The sequence below is a fragment of the Python bivittatus genome, unplaced genomic scaffold (assembly GCF_059951505.1).
Source record: "Python bivittatus isolate LINGU-HERP-01145 unplaced genomic scaffold, Pbiv_v1 ctg000220_np1212, whole genome shotgun sequence".
Taxonomy (NCBI): domain Eukaryota; kingdom Metazoa; phylum Chordata; class Lepidosauria; order Squamata; family Pythonidae; genus Python; species Python bivittatus.
The window spans coordinates 2,598,745-2,618,488 of NW_028277048.1; the positions used below are offsets into that span (position 1 = coordinate 2,598,745).

Here is a 19,744-nt window from a genome sequence, read left to right on the forward strand (position 1 = left end):
GTGCCCATGGACAGCCAAATACTAACTTACTAGAAGCTGGAATGAGCTCCTTATGAATTCTTATTGTTGTGGTTATTATTAAAATGTATATGCTCCCAACCCCCAGTGACTTTGAAAAAGACACCCCCCCCCCAATACCTTCTTTCTTTACTGCAGATTCTGAGATTTACAAGACCTCTGCATCAATTATCTTCTAGGCCTATCTTCTGATCTGCATAATTTGAACTGCTAGCCCAGTGTTAATAGGAACTAGTGCTGTTGGTAAGGAACACTGTACTACTTGGATTCAGGAAAAGCATTCTCCTTCACCCTCAGTTGTCCCAAAATTCAAAATGAATTTTTCCTCAATTAAAAGTTCAGAAAAATTGCAGAAGAAATAAATGTCAATAAGGCTCACATAAATTCCACCCCATCCCTGACACTACTAAGCTGTTCACAGATAATGAATTTGGAGGGGACCTTTCAAAGATTGCTTGTGGGGGAGGGGGCAAGAGATATGAAATGGAGGAGGAAAAAGAGAAAGTTTAAGGAGAGTTACCATAGCAGGAGGGCAGATATTTTCTTTTCTCTTTCCCACTTTAAAACTGCTGCCCTGGTACAGCAATCATTCTTTTTTTTTTTATCTTTCTCTTTCCCCTGTTTTGAAAATCATTCTCCATCAGGCTGAAATATTCAGAGTAGAGGGTGGGAAAGTAGAACATGCTGCTATCAGAAAGGTTTTTTTTTTAGGGTGGAGTCTTGTTTCTGATGCCATTTTATATATAGCACCTTAAGCAACCTCTTTCTCTGCCTTTAAAATAAGAAGAACTACTTGCCCCAACTTGCCCCATTAAACTGCATCCTAATTTGGAGAACAATGGAATTGTCCCATTGTTGACTTGGGATGAAACAATATTTCAGGGAAGGTTTATCGCAGCCTTTGTTTTCATAATCTTTCAGAAATGTCTTGGAGGAGGTAGTGGTGAGAATTAGTTTGACACCTCCTTAGATTTGCCATAAGCTTGGATCCATGACAAACTCAAAGCACACTGGTGTTTTCTTCTCCAAATATTTGGAGGTTCAGGACAAGTCAAGAGGTTCAGTAAAATGAGTGAAATTTCACACGGGGATTTCACTCATCTCTATCAACTGCTAGAGTAGTATAAAAGCATTTGTTATTTGAGCTTTGCCTTGCTTATATCTCCACAGTACAAATAAGGTCCTGCTAGATGTAATGTGGGCAGTTACAGGTATTGATTCACACACTTGCCTCATGTATGTATAAAGTCAAGGGCCAGGGATCTATGAAAACAGCACATGGGTGAAGGGAGATAAGCCCTCCCCTGCTTTACTGATTCACCTGCACACCACACCCGCCCCCCCCGCTCCTGCTCCTCAGCTTGACACTTTCAGGCTTGGGGCAACTGGTAGGGATAAGTAAGAAAAATAAGATAAGGGTGGTGTGGACTACTTCTCTCACCTGCATGCTTCTTTTCACCCAATAATTTCTGTCCACTCCCACCCTCCTATTTATCAATGAGTGGAGTATTAAATCAAGTGTCATATCAACTCTTCCCTTTATCCTCTTTCTTGTATGCAGTCTGCCATTTGCTGCCTTGGTAAAAAATAATTTCATTACAAAGATGGTGTGATTTTTGCACTGGCTGCTATGGGGTTTCAGTTTCTGGGTGGAGTTGCACTATATCATGTATAGTTAGTTATGAGTCATTCCCTGGGCAATGCTGGACAGCATCAGCCACACTCTCATAAGTCTGATTTGAGCCAATCTATAGCCCAGGAAGGAGATGACCATCTAATGAGAAGTCTGCTGGACACTTCAACCACACTGAAGCTCATTTACCTGTGGAGCTGGCACAGCCTTACCCTTTAAGCCAAGAGGAGTAGAAATCAGGGCAGTGCTGGGTTCTGCATGCACTATTGGCATTAAATGAATATTTAACAATAACGACAATAATAAAAGCAGTGTGGCTAGAAGCAAAGGTCTGTTACACCTCACGGGACCTGCAGCTGTTCCTATGGGCAACAGCCAGAAGCCACAGCTGAGAGAGGGGGAACTGGCAGCCACTGTGCTTCTCTCCTTCATCTCTTGCTCTTGCTCAATTCTGTCTGTCTTTTTCTTCCCCTCTTTTGTCCTCCTCCATCTGCCTGAATCCAGAGTTCAGAAAAGTCACTGGTTACTGTGGTAACATCTGCCCTCCCCTTGCCTTCCCCCAGTAATACTGTAGCCTAGCCAATGGAGCAGGGAATATTTCCCCCCTCTGTACACAAAACACACATGCACACATTAAAGGGCTCTTGGCAAAGCTTAAAGCCCACCTGGCAGAGCCTTGGTTGAAAAATACCTCAATGTCTCTCAACCATCTTATGTATGATGGGTCAGAGCAACTTTTTCCCATCACCCTAATAAGAATTTGAGGGAAAAAGAAGCACAAGAGCCATAAAGAAAGTAATAGGAATACACTAAAAGATAGAGCGGGGGGGGGGGAGAGCGAGAGAAAGAGAGAGGAAGAAAAATAATTTAAAAAATGAAAGGCGAAACAGAAAAGAAGGCGAAAGCAAGAAGTAGGAAAACTGCTGGCGGAAGTGCCCCTGCTAGTCCTGCGGCCGTGCTGGGCCCTGGTCCAGCCTCGCTCCGGACCATTGTTTCCCTGCCTGGCCCCCCAAGTCCAAGTTCATCTGGGTGTGACATCATGTCTGGTTGCTCAGGGAAACCAGACGGGCCAGACGTGACATTGGTTATGGGATGGGAAGGGGAGCAGATCTCATTCCTGTTCTGCTCTGGCTCCTTCATTCACCACCAGGGAGCAATGGAGACTAGGAAGGAAAGACAGATCGAGCTGAGAGCTGTCTTATGTGGGACAGGAGGAATGGGGAGAAATCACGTTGGACCAGGAATACTCCCTCTCCATGGTATACATCTTTCCTTTGTTGCTCTAATCTTCATACCATCATAATTTTTCCCTTCTGGTTGTGGCACTGGCATGATTAAGATTGCCCTAAATAATATGACAACCCAGTCTTTTGTTTCATTGTGCAACAAAACACAGTTATTACACAATCATTACAAGGTAATCCCTGCTGCACAGAAACTATAAATGTGCAGATCCTACCTCCCTGCCATGTCTTTTTATCCTCCACTGAGAGTGGCTGGTATGCTCTGCATACAGGAGTGCCAATGGTACTTAATGGCCACCACCCGTAATATCATTGGTGCTGAGCAACAGACTCCTTCCTCTCACCTATGCAACTTTGAAAAGGGGGGTCACCTTTTTTTCTTATGCTTTACATTCCCTGAGCAACTTAATCTTATAGCAGAGCTAGTGTAGCCTATTGAACATCAGAAGAACAAGCAGCACAGCTCTTCTTCATTCCTGGAAGCAATTTTCTGCTTTGTGAACTATTCTCCCCACTTCTATACGTTCTTCTTCTCCCACATGTCTCTCAGGTTATATTCTTTCCCTAGTACAAGTTCTAGGTATATACCATGTTGAGAAAACATAAAGCCTGTATTTCTAGTTGCAATGATTATACATGACAAAAACAATGCGCCACCAACTCAGTTTGCATTTTAAGCCACATATTAAAAAAAACCAAACCCTTCCTTTTCTTCCCTAAAGAGCCTTATGGGCACTGGTGGAGAGAAGCTCCCTGGCCAATCAGAAGTTGGCTTCAGGAATGGATTTCTGATCAAACTCTAACTAGGAAGTATGGAAACTGGCAATTGATCCTCCAATGCTCAGCACAGACATCATACTGAGTGGGACAGTATACCAGAGAGAAGTATAATTCAAAGAGCTACACAGTTACTTGGACTTGGAATTGTCCATACGTCATCCTTGTTTTACCTTAGAGCAATGTCCAGATTCATATCTGCATACACCACTAGATGGAGTTTAGAAAGGAACTTCTCTTAGAAACAATAAGGATGTGACTCAAAACTTCTCGGGTTGCTGATATCACAGAAAGGGCATGGTATCATGGCATCTCCACAACCAGATTTCTCCTTAGTTTGTTTTCAAATGATGCTACTGTTGGGATAACCTGTTACTATAGACTACTACTCCCATCTCCATTTCCATTTCACCTCCACAGGGACTGTCTTGTATGTATGCAGCTACTTTGCACAATAATTAAAAGAACCAGGTGGCTACTAGCCAACTGTCTCCAGCTTCCTATCCAATGACTTTATAATTCCAGTGGGAGGCACCTAGAAACCATCCAGATTATTTCCTTTTTGCCTCGGGAGAAAGAGCTGGATGGGTGGAACAGCAGCAACCGAGAAAAAACACCATAAGCCAAAGTGTATGATAGGGGCAGGAAGGCTTTACAGTTTGAAAGAAGGAGGCTTATTGAAGCAGGAGAATAATAATGGGGCAACCAGGACCAGTGCAGCACAGTGCCAGGGTAACTCAATTTTAATTTTTCATAGTGCAAAGGTTTTTTTCAAAAGTGTTTTTAATTTTTTTTTTTTTGGAAATAAACACACTATGGATTTATGTGAAGTGAGGCAAAGCCCACACTCTTTAGTCCTGGTGTATATGCATACTTTGACATAAAAAGTAGGTAGGAAGTTATGGGGAAAAAAATGAAACCCTAATGCAGGTAATCACTGAGTACATGGATTTGGAAACAGCATCTTTCAGGCACACAGATATATCACTTGAATGCCTAGGAAGCATTGGGATGTTATTACTAAACAAAGTTTAGCATAATGAGAACAAGTTGCATGAATGTCAGTTTCATTCTCTCCTTGAAATAAACTGCATTTTTCACTTTCTGCTTAGGTTAACCATAACTTGTTAATTATCTGAACTTGAAAACCTGCAGCTAACCTTAACTACTGCTTGCTTAAAACAAACCAAATTTATATCACAAATCATGGATACTTCTTTTAACAAATAATAATTAATATTAACTATAATTAAGGTTAACATGCCAAATGATGATGAAATTTAATCAGATGTGAATGCTTCCAAATGCTTTCTTGTGACTACACCAGAGGAAAAGTGAGGAGCTGGAGAGATCACGTTCTGCAGTGGCCCACTCTCAACAAGCTAAACTATGGTTTTGTATTATATGTGCGGTCATGCTAGGTGATTATCTACTCTTCCCAAAACATATCCAGACTGGAAAAATTGTGGATAACTATGATTGATAATTATGATTAGTGCATACATACAGTCTTTCTATTACTCAGTTTGTATATACAGAGTGAAATACACATCATGATCTACATTTTTTTTAATGAAGTGTTTGCCATGTGGATGTAGAACAAACATTCTGCATCAATTTGAAAGCAGCAGCTTCAGATCTCTGTGTTCCTACAATAGGCACAGGAAAGCTGAACTTATTTGTTTCCTGATTCTGTAAAAGAAAAATTAACTTCAGGGCTTTGAAGCTTCCCCCAGATAGCTGGGGGGAAATTGACCAGTATTTCGTCAATTTCTCCCTTCTATCTGGCAGAGAAGGAACAGGTGCAAAGCACTGGGCCACTGGGTGCTTAGTGCCCTTTCTTTGTGAAGTGCCAAGTGGAGGTGAGGAGATTTTTGTTGCTGCAGGACCTGAAGAGCTTGATGTACACTTCTTCTTGTCAGCATATCAAATTGGTATTTAAAAAAAAAAAAAAACAATCACAGGTGGCTTCTAAACTTCTAAAAAACTCAGGGTTGAGGCATGAAAACAATAGCAGCATGGAAGTCCCTGTGGAGTAGATTTGAGCCATACTTCATCTTATTCCATGGTGAGAACAAATGAACAGTAAAGACATCATATCTTCAGAGACAGTGGCCTGCCCAAAGGCACCCAATGAATGTAGTTGAGCAGATTGGTGAGGTGTTCCCCATCCCCCAGTCTTGTCACCGAAATACATTCCAACTTGGGAATCTTTTCAAATTCCATCTTAGACTCAGACTCATAAGCCGAAGACCCTCTCTGAAACTCAGTTTCTTGTCTGAGAAATGAAGGCCATAGTTTCTGAAACATGATTGTCTTTAGATAATCCCCCAAAGAGTTCTGGTGTAAGTTCTGGACTTGATGGCATACCCCAACAGTGTACACTTAGATCTCTAATGTTCAGTCCTATGTTTTATTCTGTCAACTGAACTCCCTCTTATCCACATAGTTAAACAAAATCTGAGGTGATCCACATCCATCCCTTCAACAGAACCAGTCCCCTCCCCTTCCCACATAATGCAAGCTACATTTGGGCTACTGTAACACATATACCCCTATGAAGCTGGTCCCCCTACCTGAGATTGCTGGGGGATGTTTAGAAAGTTGCCGTCCCGGGGTCCGATGCCGACAAACCGGTTGGCAGAGGAGGAGGAGCCTGGCGCTGAGAATGCTAGAGGGGAAAGAGATGTGAGGCCGTTAGGGCCACTAGGTGAGGCTGATGGCATTGATGGAAAAGGATGGGCATGCAGGCCCGTCAGATGAGACTCAAGAAAGCAAAATCCAAAGAAAAAAACTGGGCACAACCTTTTCCTCCCCAGAACACCCTCTTGTCAGTGAGCTCAAAAGAATGGAACAGCCAACTCTTAGTTGTCAGTGGGGCTTCCTTTGAATCATGGTAAATGCTTGCTGTTTGAAGGACAGTAATTTAAGGATACTGATGGAAAAAGCCAGCTTCACTACAGGAGTAATCTCAACTGTTGCATGGAGAGCAACTTGATGGAGACTTCAGTAAAGTCATACCCAGCATCCCCTGTGCCTTTATTGGGGTGCCTGGATTATCCTATTATACAAGTCTTACTGAGTGAGATGAATACTGGGGAGTATCTGGCCTTTGTTCCATAAACCTCATTTCTCTTAGGCATGTTCTTTCTTTTTGGGTATAGGCCCAAAGATTTCATCTTGTGGCCTAATTTTCTCTTCATCCCTGGAGGTGGCTGGGGGCTTCTGTTATAACTGCTATTAGCAGCCTCAGGCAGCCCTCCTACCCATTGGTGGGGTGGATGGCATTCCAGAACATGCCCATGTATGGGCCTGCCAGGAGATGGAGTCTCTAGGTCTGCATGCCTCCCCTGGGCATAGCACTGTGTGCCAGAAATAACTAAGCTTAGCTGTTTGGTATTTAGTTGGTGGCAGAAGAAGGCAGGGCTCTAGATGAAGCTGAGTAAGGGGCAGGGAATGGACATGGGAGATTCTCTCACCCCCAAGCTGATCTCCAGTTTGGAAACCTGTCTGGGGCCAAGATACTTAGAGATGTTGTAAACGTTCCTGGAGGTACTGCAAACCTCATAGTAATATACACACACTGGCATGCGTACACAAAAACAGCCAAGTGTGGCATTTCACTTTCACACTTAACCTTTTATCACAATATTGCTCGATGCCTAAAGCTGATTTCTCTGCTGCTCAACCTCATAGGACATTGATGGGAAGGCAGAAGCTCTTGTTTGGTGAGTTCAAGGCTTGGCTTGTGGAGGTGGTTTCAGGATTTGGCTGTAAGAAGCAAATGCTACTCTTTGCTGGTCTATAGAGGCAAGTTGCGTCACTTACTCTTTGGCTCTCAATGCAACACTGGGCTAGATTTCTGTTTGTTGACCTCCAGCTACCAAAAAGGATGAAGAGATGAGCTACATAATCAGTAGATTCACATAAGGGATCTGTTACTGGGCTATACTACTTCAGAAAGTGGATGGGGCGAATTTTACTGTTCCCGCTGTTAAAAAACACACTCTTAACAAAATGGGCTTATGTAAGAGAGATATTCTAGACCCTTTTCTATATAAAAGGAGCTTTATTTCTTTTTTCTTTTCTTTTTAAGAAGGGAGAGCATTCAGATATGCAATAAATTTGAGGTAAACAATCATTCTTATTTATCTTCATCACTAATACCAACACTTTACTGGCAATCTGATATGGCTCAGAGCAGCATTAATACTTTATACTGGTGCCTGCTGATCATGCATATCAGTTCTTAATGAGAGCTGGAGTTGGGTTTCAACCTTAGAAGCAGCTGCAGCACCCCATTTCCTTCTGAATCCTTTGTTAGCCATCTTGTGAGAGCAGGAAGATGGCAGTCAGCACATAACATAGCTCCAGAATTTCTTTTTATGCCTATAACTTGTCACCATCCCTTGCTTCTCATTCCCTGCCCCCCCCATATCCATATCACCAATTTAATGAAGAGTATGAACACTGTGAGAGTGAGTAATGCCATGAGCACAGATGTAGAAAAGAAAAGAAAAAGAAAGGAGGGAAGGAGAAAAAGCAAAAAAAGAAAATGGTACTGGTAGCCAATCCTTATCTCCAAAGGGACTCTCTGAAGCCAAGAAAGATGGTCATAATTACTTTACTGGAGAATCTAGAAGTTTTAACTTCCATCCCTTCTATAATCAATCTAGTAGGATTCCCATTTCAGGGATGGAGCCAGGCTTCATACTGCATAATGCCACTACTGTTCACCAGGAGACACCTGCCTTTCCAAAGGTGGGAACAGAAGTCCTGGGTTTCTGATCCACCCACTCCCAGTCAAATGTCTGGGTTCTATTTATCATCAACCACAGGGCCACTCTCTGGAAGTTCTGATTCCCAATGTCTCCTCTTTCCCCCTCCCTCCCTCCCATCAGATTACCCTTTCCTGAGAAAGCACAGACCACAATTCAGGGTGATGGGAGAAAGCTTGCTATGGATCTCAATGGGAATTGATTTTTGAAGCACCAGAACATCCATAAACACAACCCTTCCTCACATTACAAAAACCAAATGTCTATCAATAATGCTTCTCAGAATTATTTATTTATGGTTTATTTTTGTCCTTTAAAAAAAAAAAAATCCCCAAATTTACCAAGAAGCCACCATGGCAACCAACGATATAATGAAAAAATAAAAAAATAAAAAAATAAACGTGTTGGAGCTGGGCAGCTACTGCATCTTTAAACGTTGGGGAATGGGATGGAAGGTGTGAAGGGGTAATGGCAGCTAAGGAAAGGGATCAGATGGGGTGTTTAAACCTTTAAAATAAGCACAAAGCACAAGACTTGATGATGACAACATGGTGCCCCAAGCCCACCTTTTGAATCTGCCAGCTGCTTATAGCTTGCTTTTCCCTCTCATTTCCCATTTGTTTGTCTATATTCTATTAACCTTTTTTCCTTTCTTCTTCTTATTTGCGCCTCTTTTCTCCTGCATTTGTTACTATGCACATTCTTCTCTGTTTTTCTTTTCCTTGCCCATCTTTTAGTCTTTTTCCTCCTGCTCTCCTTATTATTTCGGCCTACTTGACACCTAGTGAGGGCCCTGGGGTGGGGAATGGAGACTAAGTTCCATTTTGCTTCGTGGTTTGGGTTACACTTGGGTCCACTTACAGGGTGACGTTGGTGTCGGCGCTCCGCCCTCTGGGTTAGTGCTGGTGGATTTTGTATCAGGCATTGGAAGGGGCACTGGTCTGGCCACAGGTGGAGGTGGCGGCAGCAAAAATGACCCCGTGACTTTGCCCTGGCCGCTACCGTTAGGCTGCGAACAACATAAATACAGTGATGCGTGAACGAGACAAGGCAACGTTAAAGATGCAGTATCTGCTGGCGGCTCTCGGGGCTGAGAAGGGGAGGGACTTTAATTTGATTTAAAATACCCTTTTTCTCCCCCTTCTTTCTTCTTAAAATCACACCTTGGTTTTATATTTTCCCCTTACCTCCCTCAAACATTTCCCATGTCCTCATTTTCTTTTCCTTTCAAGCATGTGTGTTCTGCTTTCTTGTTACAAGAGAGTCAGGCCTGAGTCATTATCAAGGGATTGCCTGTGTTCCCATACAGCAGGCAGGGCTGAACAATGACTTCTTCATTCAGACAACAAACCAACATCTTAGTGGAATTATTCATTATCTCTGAAAACTTCTTGTTAATGCCATAGAGACCACTACTGTGAGGTATGGACTGTATTCTTCTGGTTAGATTGGCTGCATCCAAGTCATATCCCTCTTCCTAGTTTTTAGGTTCTCCAGATTTCAATGCCTAAGTGGATGGGCCTATAGGACAATATGTATGCACTGTCCACATATAGCCTGAGCTATATGTTCACCATTAATGATTTTATCCTTTTTTCTCAGCAAAATGCCTACCATGGATCTCCAAAAAAAGTATGAATCTAGTCCTTAGAAATCAACACAAGATTTTATAGTAGCCACCCAGATTTACTTGGATTCTGTATCATGTTGTTTCTTAGTACTTGAGCACAGAAAAAGAATTTTTTTTCCTAACCCTTTTAAAATATTACTACTATTGCTACTACTACTACCAAGACTTGAAAACAAACAAATGGAAGAAGTTGAGAGTGGAACCAATTGTTATTGGGGACACTATACCATGTGGACTTAGAAAGAATTTGGATTGCTGAAATTTGGAACAATTTATGACACCTTAACTACAAACAACAGCACTGATGGGCACCTCAGACAGAATTAGATACTATCTTTACAATTCCCAAGCCCTTGGGGAAGGCTCAACTCATGACAGAGAATACATTTGGCTATGACACATGATCAGTGGAATAACAACTTAAATCCAATTATATCACAGAGCTAATGAGTTTGGGTTAGTAGAAAATATCTAATCTTGATTATTCACAAGTCTCATGCTAGCAGCTCTGGGACAACTAATTTCTTGTATTGGTTCCTTCCTGCCATGTGCAGTCTACAAGAAGCAAAGGTTTTTCTATTTGGATTCTACTGCAAGCAAAATCCATGGAAAGGATATTGTGTTAATAATTAGAACTTTAAAGACATGTGCAAGAAATTGGGGCTTGTTCTGAAGTTGTGGCTTCTCTTGTGATTTTACCATCTCTTGAACAGAGGTGATAGCTCCCTTTGCCAAGAAGCCACAATTATAATGTGTTCCTATGCTTTTTCTGCAATCAATCAACTTGCTCCCCGGACTTCTTGCAGTTTGTAAGTCACTGCCTTCCCAGACTTGACTGAAGTCCTAAGAGGATTCAGAAGCACAAATACCTTCATTTTGGGTGGGAGTCCAATGCTCTGTGAACCAGGAACCAACACAGGATTCAATCATTACTTGAGTCTAAGAATGACAATAAGGTTCCATAAACCATCAATATCCAGTTCTGCTAACATCTCTACTCCTTGATCTCTGGAATTACTTTATTGTTGGAGCAGTGAGGGAGATTTAAACCAGGGTAATTATCCTGAGTGGTATGCTATGCTGGAGTAAACAACAAAGGATGGTAAGGAACCTTAAAGTGTTAATGAGCCTGCCTTTTTGTAGCCTCAGATGGGCATGGCTAGGGCTGAAGGCTCTTCTCTTCAGACTCAGTGCTAGCTCATTATCCTGGAATTGCCATTTTGGGTTCATTTATGAATTTCTTAAAGGAAATTCATCAATATTATTGTCAGACTTCACTGAAGTATTTTATATGTTGTCCTCCTGAGGTTTTTTAAGAACTGATTTGTAGCTTTTGGAGGGAGGAGCACTATAAAACACTTTTGCATCACCACCAAACTTTCCACTTTAGGCAGGAAAAGTACTGCTGAGGCTTTTCAGGGTGAGTGACTTTAAAAACGCTACTTGCTTGAAGGTTCAACTTATTTCATTGTAACCTGTTCAGTGAAACTGCAAGAAAAATTATGAATAAGAAATTTCAGATCCTCTGTGTGTGCATGTGTAAAAGTACTGGTTTCCCTGTCCCCTCCCCCCCCTTCTTCTCTTGGCTAGTGAAATAAACTGTTCCAGGATCCAGGAATTCAGTACATTCATATCCTGGACAGGAACAAAAAGCTAATTAAAATAAGGGCCAATTCATAACTGTTCCGTTAACTACCCTGATCAGGAAACAATGAGATAACAACAGCCATGAAAAGGAAACTTCTACAAGACATTTTGCAAATAGGACTTATTGGTGCATAAATATTTTAGAAAAGTCCTGGCCATGAAGAAGGAGATTACAGTAAAACAAAAACAGCAGCAAACAGTAACTTCCCATAGGATTTTACCACTTCAGACTTTCTTGCTCTCTGAAGAAATAGAGGTGACAGCTACCATTCCCAAGAAACCAGTTAACGAGTTCCTGTGTTTCTACTGTGATCCATCGACTTGCTCCCTGGACTTTTGCAATTTTGTTTTTATTCATTTATTACAGTAATTTGTATGCTGCCTACTTGTCAGGCTCAAGGTGGTTTACCATATTAAACGGTTTGTACACCACTGGCACTAAATTGCTTTAGGAACAGAAGCTACTGTGGTCTAATACTTTTATCCCAAGTGGGGGGAAAGGCGTTAAAGATAAATAATAGTTCTCTTTCAAGACTCTTGTCAGCCCATGGAGGCTGGAATAGGCTGATACATGAAAGGATTATTGGGGAGGTGTGCTTGTCTATGTCATCACAGCCTTGAACTATTATCTACCAGGTCATAGGGCTCTTTTAATAGTAGTGTTCAAACTGGGCCAAACATATTATCTAGAGCATATTAAAAGTAGCATTTTAGTACAATCCAATTTACTTAGGTAAGCTGGAATCAAAACTGATTATAAAAAACTACCCATGCCTCAACTTTTAATACTTAAGTTTATTATTTGATTTTTCCCCCTTCCCTCCTCCCCAAAATATAACTAAAGATCATGATCTTCAAAAGTCCAGCGTGTTGGAAAAGTTCTCATTTCCAGGTCCATAAGTTCCTCTCCCAATGTTGCAAAGCCTAACATCTTTGGATCCTGCCTTTCATGTCACCTTCACAAATGTCACAAAGATAAGCATTCTAGAATGTGCTCAGTGCAACCCTCTGGAATTCTCTCTTATTCAGGAGCTCTGAAGACTCAAAACCCTTCAGAACCGTATTTGATAAAAAGGTGTCAGACAGAAGAGGGGTTGAGAAATCAGATGATGGGGGAAAAAAAATCCTGTCTGGGCTATACCTGTCCATTCTGTAGAAGTCATGTCCCACTCAAGGTCAAACAAAAACCGAAGAGAAGGTTCTCTTTTGAATATGCTGCATTTCTCTCACCTATCCTTTTTTAAAATATCCTGGCTGCCCCCAGGATTGTTTTCCCCAGCCTCAATGTTGGGCCTTGCAATTCAGTCTTTTCCGAGGTAAAGGTAAGGTGCCAAGAGCAAGCCAGTGTCAGTCAGACTGTATTTCAAGGAAAGAAGGCCCATTCTGCCAGACTTACAGGACTAGATAATAGTGCTTTCTGTACTACACATTTCCCTATGTCTTCAGCAGGCAGGCAGGCAGGCAGGCAGGCAGGCAGGCAGGCAGGCAGGCAGGCAGGCAAACAGACAGTGTTTGGGAGGGAGACAGAGAGGGAGAGGAGGCAGAAAAGGGCCGTAAGGCAGGGTTCTGGTGGACAGGCCGGCATCCCTGGGCTGAGGTGCGAGGCTCTTACCTGCCCAGAGCCCTGGCCTGAGCCATCCGAGCATACAAACTGCACAAATTCCTTCAGCGAGTCCTGGCCGTGGTGGTGGTGGTAGCGGATGGTCGGGTGTGTGAAGTAAGGGCTGGACTGTTGGATGATGGAGGTTGACGGGAAGTGCAGGGCCGACGCTGTGGCACGGGGGCTTCCTGGAGAGTGTAAGGACAGATGGACAGAAATAGAGAGAGAAGCAGAGAGAGAGAGAGAGAGTGAGAGAGGGACAGAAAGAGATGTCAGTAACAACCCCCATGCCATGCTGCTTCAGTTTGACACAGCCCAATAGCTACCTATACCAATCAAGGCCTCAGCTGAAAAATGATCCCCATATTCTTGTTTTCAAGGCTGTTTTAATTAAGGATTGTCACAATCCCAACAAGGTGTGGTAGTTATTTTTTTCTCAAAAGAGGTTAGCATTTGCAAAGATGTGCAAGCAGATTTGAGCTGCATGCGTTATACATCCTGAATTTGCAACAACCATGTATGTATCATACACATGTACATGCAGTAAGAATGGGGTATACATTTGCTTCTGAACATGTATTTATACCTTTAACATTTTTTACTAAATCTTATTGAAGTCCCCTTCCACACAAATTATACTTCTTATATACTTTATTTCAAAGTGATAACCTAATCAAAATGAAGTATAAGTACCTATATTTTCTCACATTTATGGCTTATTACTATGCTCTCGTCTATTTTTTTCTTCTTTCTAATGCCTTCCCTTCTACTCTCATCTTCTAATTCATTCGCTTGTTAAGGCTGTCTTTCCCTCATAAACTGCTCTATAAAACATAATGTACATTAACAGCAATATATAAATAACTTCTCTCACCCAAGTATAAAAGGGCAAAAGTGCATAACATATTCCTTTCTTTGGGAATTACTGGCACATTAGTAACTAGAATGGAAAGGGAAGAGGGAAACCAGCCAAGGAACCAGCTGTTGTGGACTGGGGATTGACTCCCCTATGTGGCTGAAGTTCCTCCTACACAGAGTTATACACCAGGCAGATGGTGGAAACTGGAATAGGGAATAAGGATGAGAGCAAAGCAGGTATTCAGAACAATAAAATATAGGCTATACTGGGCAGCTAGAAGGAGGGTAAGAAATTAAGCATATAGAAAAGGGGAATGAGCTGTAATTCTTTCACTGATTTAGGCACCCCAAGCCAATTTCCAATTTACTATTCTTGGGCTAGCTGACTGAGTAAACAATGGTAAGAGAAATCCAGGGATTTGAACAAACTGTTCTGTCATTTTCAGAGGTGATAACTGCAGGGACGCAAATGCAAAGTGTACTTGTTGGGCAATTCTTTGCACAGGAAGATTCATCAGATGACCCGTATGCAAGGCCAAATCACACATTATAAAAAAGATGCCTCACTTTTTAATAATAAAAAAGGCTTTCTTTTTTTTAATGAATTTCAGCACCAGGGGAAGGAGGTGTATAATCCAATTAAAAATATATGCATCACTGTCTGCTGTTTGCTCTACAAGGGAGAAAAAAACAAACAGCTGGAGACAAGAAATTTGAACTGGGAAAATGATGTGAGAGGAAGGCCTTATGTGAAAGGAAGGCTCCCACCACACTGTGGCTCAAATGAAATTGGTATTATGGATCTTCTGTATAATGTGTAGTTTGGCCCTTAAATATTGTAACATATTAAAATTCCTCCAACCAAACTTTTTTTTTCAAAATTACATATCTCACTTATAGCTCCATCTGTGGCTTATGTCTCTGTGTGTGGTTTTCAAAATTGTATGGCTTTCAAATAACTTTTTTAAAATAATTCATGCGTGTTGCATTAACAACTTCACACACTGCTACCTTCCTATGAGTTCAGAACTAGGTGTTACTGACAGAACTAAAGAACATGAAATCTTCATTGAGATTCATGAGTAAAGGCTTTTGAAATGTGATTTCTATACTACGCTATACCTATGTCTGGGTAGAATGTATGTCTTCCCCAAATAGTTTTTGGTGCCTTTTATAAAATGACTGCTTGTTTAATTACTGTCCCTTTCAGCCAATGGCTTTCACCTAAGCTTGGGATCAACTGTATTCAATGTGTACTTCAAATGGCGGGTCAGAAACAAATTGTTTCTGCCTAACATTGACCTACTTTAGCTTACATCTGCTTCCTTTAATATTACAGCTTTACTTCTTTCTGTAATATAGCTTACACAATTCTTTAAACCCATTATTTGGGAGTCCTATACTGCCTACTCCTTGAAAAGCTGTTTGTTACACACTGTCACTTCTTGTCTGAGGAGTTGCAGGAAAGAGAGGAGAGAGATATCAGCCCTGCCACAATAAATGCTTCTGTTAGATCACCACAGTAGTATTATACCATAAGCTCATACAAGTGGAGACTAGATGGAGACTCAAGCAAGAACTGGGCAGCATGTGCCTCTCTCCAAACATACCACTGATATTGGTTCTCAGAAGACAACCTTCATCTCCATAAATCCTACCTATCTCTGATAGAGCATTTCAACTGACGCTAAGTTTACAGTGAGACATGAACAAAATGTCACTGCCATCTATGGCAGGTTCTAAAGCATACAGAGACAAGCAAGGAACTCCTCAGTCTACTGGTACTTAAAATGCTAGTAGCCCTTTTCAAAACCTGCATGATGCTTCAGGGCAAGCCATTTGACAGTGCAGCTTAGTGGCTTACTCCAGGTTTGAGGAATGTAGCCTAAACTTGCTTGTTCTACTCTCCTTACCTGAACCACTTCATTAGATATGTTGCTACATGACTTAAAATGCCTTCTTCTATTTCTTCCCTCCCTCTACTGCCACACGTGTGTGCAATCACTACGGTTCTGTACAAACCACTGGATTAATGGACAGATGCACTATAACATCACTATCAGTGACATAAAGTCACTATTAATTGGAAACCACAGCATCATCCTAACAGAAGCCAGACACCATAAACTGTGGCAGTATCCCTAAACTTCAAACATTCTGCTTCTAGTTGGCTACAAGAAACATAACTAAATACCTCCAGTTTTATCATGGTTCTTCCCAAACATAAACACTAGTTGTAGGCGTTTGTAAACAACACCTAAACAGAGTCCCTATTCATTTGACCTAAGCACACAGACTATAAAAGCTGAATATGCCATGACTTAAACAAGGAAAAGGTCAAGCAAGTTATAGCCTGCTCTTCAAGAAATTATTGTATTTATTTTTTGAAATGCCTATTTCCTTATGATCCTACCTATACAATGAAGTAATCTTTAGAGGTCCTTCTTTGGATGAACTCACTGTCACAAAAATGGCAGACAGAAGACAAATCTAGTGCCTTCTCTGTACTGGCACCTTGGTGGCAAAAATACACTCCTATGGCCCTTTGCTTGCTCTGATGGGATTTCAATGTCAGGTGAAGATCTTTTAAAATCCCCGAAGCATTTTAAACTGGTATTTTTTCTCCAGTGATCGGATTTCATTATATTCTCCCATCTGCTGTTTTAATGCTGTTATTCTATGGTATGAGTTTCATTACTTTTGTTGTAGTATTTTATTTCTATTTTCATTACAAGACCATTCTGTGAAAGTGACTTGGAAGGGCAGCATATAAATAACAAAAGTAAAAATAAGAAAAAAATAATTTCGGAAGTGAAATAAGTGTAGCCATTCAGGCTCCAAACAGACTTTCAAAATAGACTGAAATGCTGACTTTTGAAAGATTTTAAGAAATGTACTGAAAATATGTTTGTCATCCTCATTTTCATGGGGCTTACAGTTTTACTTCAATTTCAAGCACAGCTCAGAGAAGCAAGCATAAGTATTTTACCTTGAAACAGCAAGCCACTAGAAATGTGACATACAACTCTCAGTATATCAAATGTAGTCTATTGGTTAGACTTGCCTTTCTTAGATGCAACCTTTAAATATCCCAGTTTTTTACTAAATATTTAAATGTAGATCCATTCATTCTGAAGCCTCCTTTTCCAAAGGATTCTCAAATGAACATATGAAGCTATCATATATTAAACTGGATCTCAGTCCATCTATCCACTGCTATCAACTCAAACGTGGTGCTGTGGCTTTCATGTTAATCTGATTTATCAAAACCTTCCTCTTTACATGTCATCTTAAGGATAAATTCTCGAGAATGCAGTTTATAATCAATGTGTTAAGCCATCTTGGCAAAAGAAAAAGAAAGCAGGGGAACAAAAGACAGAGGAAGTGAAAGAGAGAAAAAGAGACAGACAGCAAGAGACCATTGCCAGAACCGAGATGGTTGAATGTACTGACATGCCCTACCAAGGAGACAGCTTTGTCCCTTGCCTCCCACCTTGCCCACAATCCACCCATTCCCCCCCCTAAGAAAATGGCTTTGTTCTCACCTGGTCTGACTCCTGCTAGGACAGGCAGCGGGTGGTGGGTGAAAGCCATTCTCGGGGAGGTGGTGTGGGAGGACAGGGCACTGCAGAAATCCAGCTTTCCTGACTTCTTTAAAGAAGCCGGTCCTGGCAAGGAATCAGGGAGAAAGTTCATGGTTTAACAGATGGAGGAAAGATGGATTAGTAGTTAGCCATGCTCTTTCATTCACTCCTGTGGTCCAACTTATGTTCTACAACAGATCTATGGGACTACATTGAGAATGGCTGCTTTCAATTTCTAGTTTCTCTACCTGTCACTGAACAGGTTAAAGAAGCAGCTCCCGTATCTATTCTGCGTAAAAGCCAACAATGAAGTAGAAGTAGATAGACAGCATTGTTATTCATTATTTCTACAGCACTTAATATGTAGTACAGCAAGGGCAATCTCTGTGACTCTTTGGAGTGCCTCCATCAACAGTAAATAAAATCTCCTTTGTGTCAAGCTTGGTTCCTAGTGACTTCATGGAGATATCCACATAGTCATCTAGACAATATGGAAGTGGTTGCCTGTGCCCTCTTCCAGGATGTTTTTTTTTTTTTACTTTTACTCTAGCCTACAGGCCTGGGATTCCGTTAGTCTCTCATTCAAGTACTAATCAAGTTCAAATATCCTTAGCTTCCAAGCTCAGACTAGATCAGCCAGGTTCTACCACTTGTTAAGACCTGGATCAATCAACCAAGATGCAAGAAATTAGTGTTTTGACTCCATCTGATTGCAACACTTTCTTTCCTTTCAAGAAAGAATCATTTTTTGTCCTCTCTGCTACTCATTATTCCTTGTCCTAGAGCACATCTGAGCGTGGTATACCTCAGTGGCAAGATGTAATCTGAATGTTTATTAGGGTTTTCAAAGACCCTGCACCAGAGCAGTTTCTTGCCTTTGTTCTAAAGCAGTCTTGCTTCAGTGGAGTTTGCCATGCGACTGAAAATACTTATTTGCATAACAACTGCTTCTCCTCCTTTGAATTAACAGTTATTAAACATCAATATAAATCTGTTCAAAGGCTGTTTAAGTTTGCCCCACAGTTCCCTGCAAAGACATAGATTTGTCATCTGTCATTTCAGCAAGGCCTTATTTGGGTGCTAGGAAAACTGATAATAGCCTAAAAATGCAGAATAAAGGGCACAGGTACAGAAAAAAAAGTTTAATAATTCACAAGAAAACTATTGAAATTGATTGATTTCCAGAAATCATTTCACTTCTTCACTGATCAGCACAGCTGAAATAACATAAGGAACCTTTCCTGATATATTTTCCTGAATCTCTTGACTCCTACTTCTCCCCAGAAGTTATTATTTATTTATTAGACTTATATTCTGTCTTTATTTTGTATAACTCAAGGCAGTATACATAATACTCCCTAGATTGAGCTGGGAGAGAGTGACTGGTGCAGTGTCACTGATCCAGCTTTCATGCCTAATGGAGGGCTAGAGCTCACAGTCTCCCAGTTTCTAGTCCAGGACTTTGTCCCCTACGTGAAACTGGCTCTCTTGACTTGACTGATACACTTCTTTGAAGTGGTGGTAGTAGCCGATATTATCAAGGTGGGAAGCTAGAGTGCCAAGCACACATCTACTGTCTCCAGTTGCAAGAATCACAGTGTTGTACAAATCTGAGAAACAAAACAAAGCAAAACAAAACAGGCTATTCCATTTTCTTCCATCCTATATACCAGGTTGTGGTAGGACTGGGCCTTGCTAAAAGAGGAAAGAAGAACAGCCTGCATTTTAAATGATTTTGCAACAATTGTATCACCTTATAACCTCTTGTAAGACCTATGAGAAAATCTCACTAAAATCAGGCATGGAAAAAGCAGACCCTACAGTTATATCTCAAGGACTAGTCTGCTCCTGGGAAATAAGTACACTGGACTATAGGTTATAATCAGAGAATCTTGGAATGTGTTTGTTATTATCAATAATACTTTTTTTTCTTTTTTCTTTTAAAAATGGGCTTAATATCCTTGTATATTACAGT

General features: G+C 41.1%; 1 protein-coding gene across 8 annotated transcripts in view; it reads right to left on the bottom strand.

The window, feature by feature from the left end:
- The window catches only part of NFIX (nuclear factor I X), a 241,737-nt gene that overhangs the window by 13,016 nt on the left and 208,977 nt on the right, over positions 1 to 19,744 (bottom strand). For 4 of the 8 annotated variants that reach the window (XM_088137646.1, XM_088137645.1, XM_088137647.1 and 1 more), the window contains 3 exons: positions 17,731 to 17,853; positions 13,340 to 13,515; positions 6,249 to 6,343 (listed from right to left, as the gene is read on the bottom strand). In XM_088137646.1, the coding sequence (XP_087993772.1) occupies positions 6,269 to 6,343; positions 13,340 to 13,515; positions 17,731 to 17,853 (374 nt within the window). In that variant the 3' untranslated portion in view covers positions 6,249 to 6,268. The remainder of the gene's footprint in view (positions 1 to 6,248; positions 6,344 to 13,339; positions 13,516 to 17,730; positions 17,854 to 19,744) is intronic. The other 4 variants (XM_088137650.1, XM_088137649.1, XM_088137648.1 and 1 more) reach the window with 4 other exon arrangements.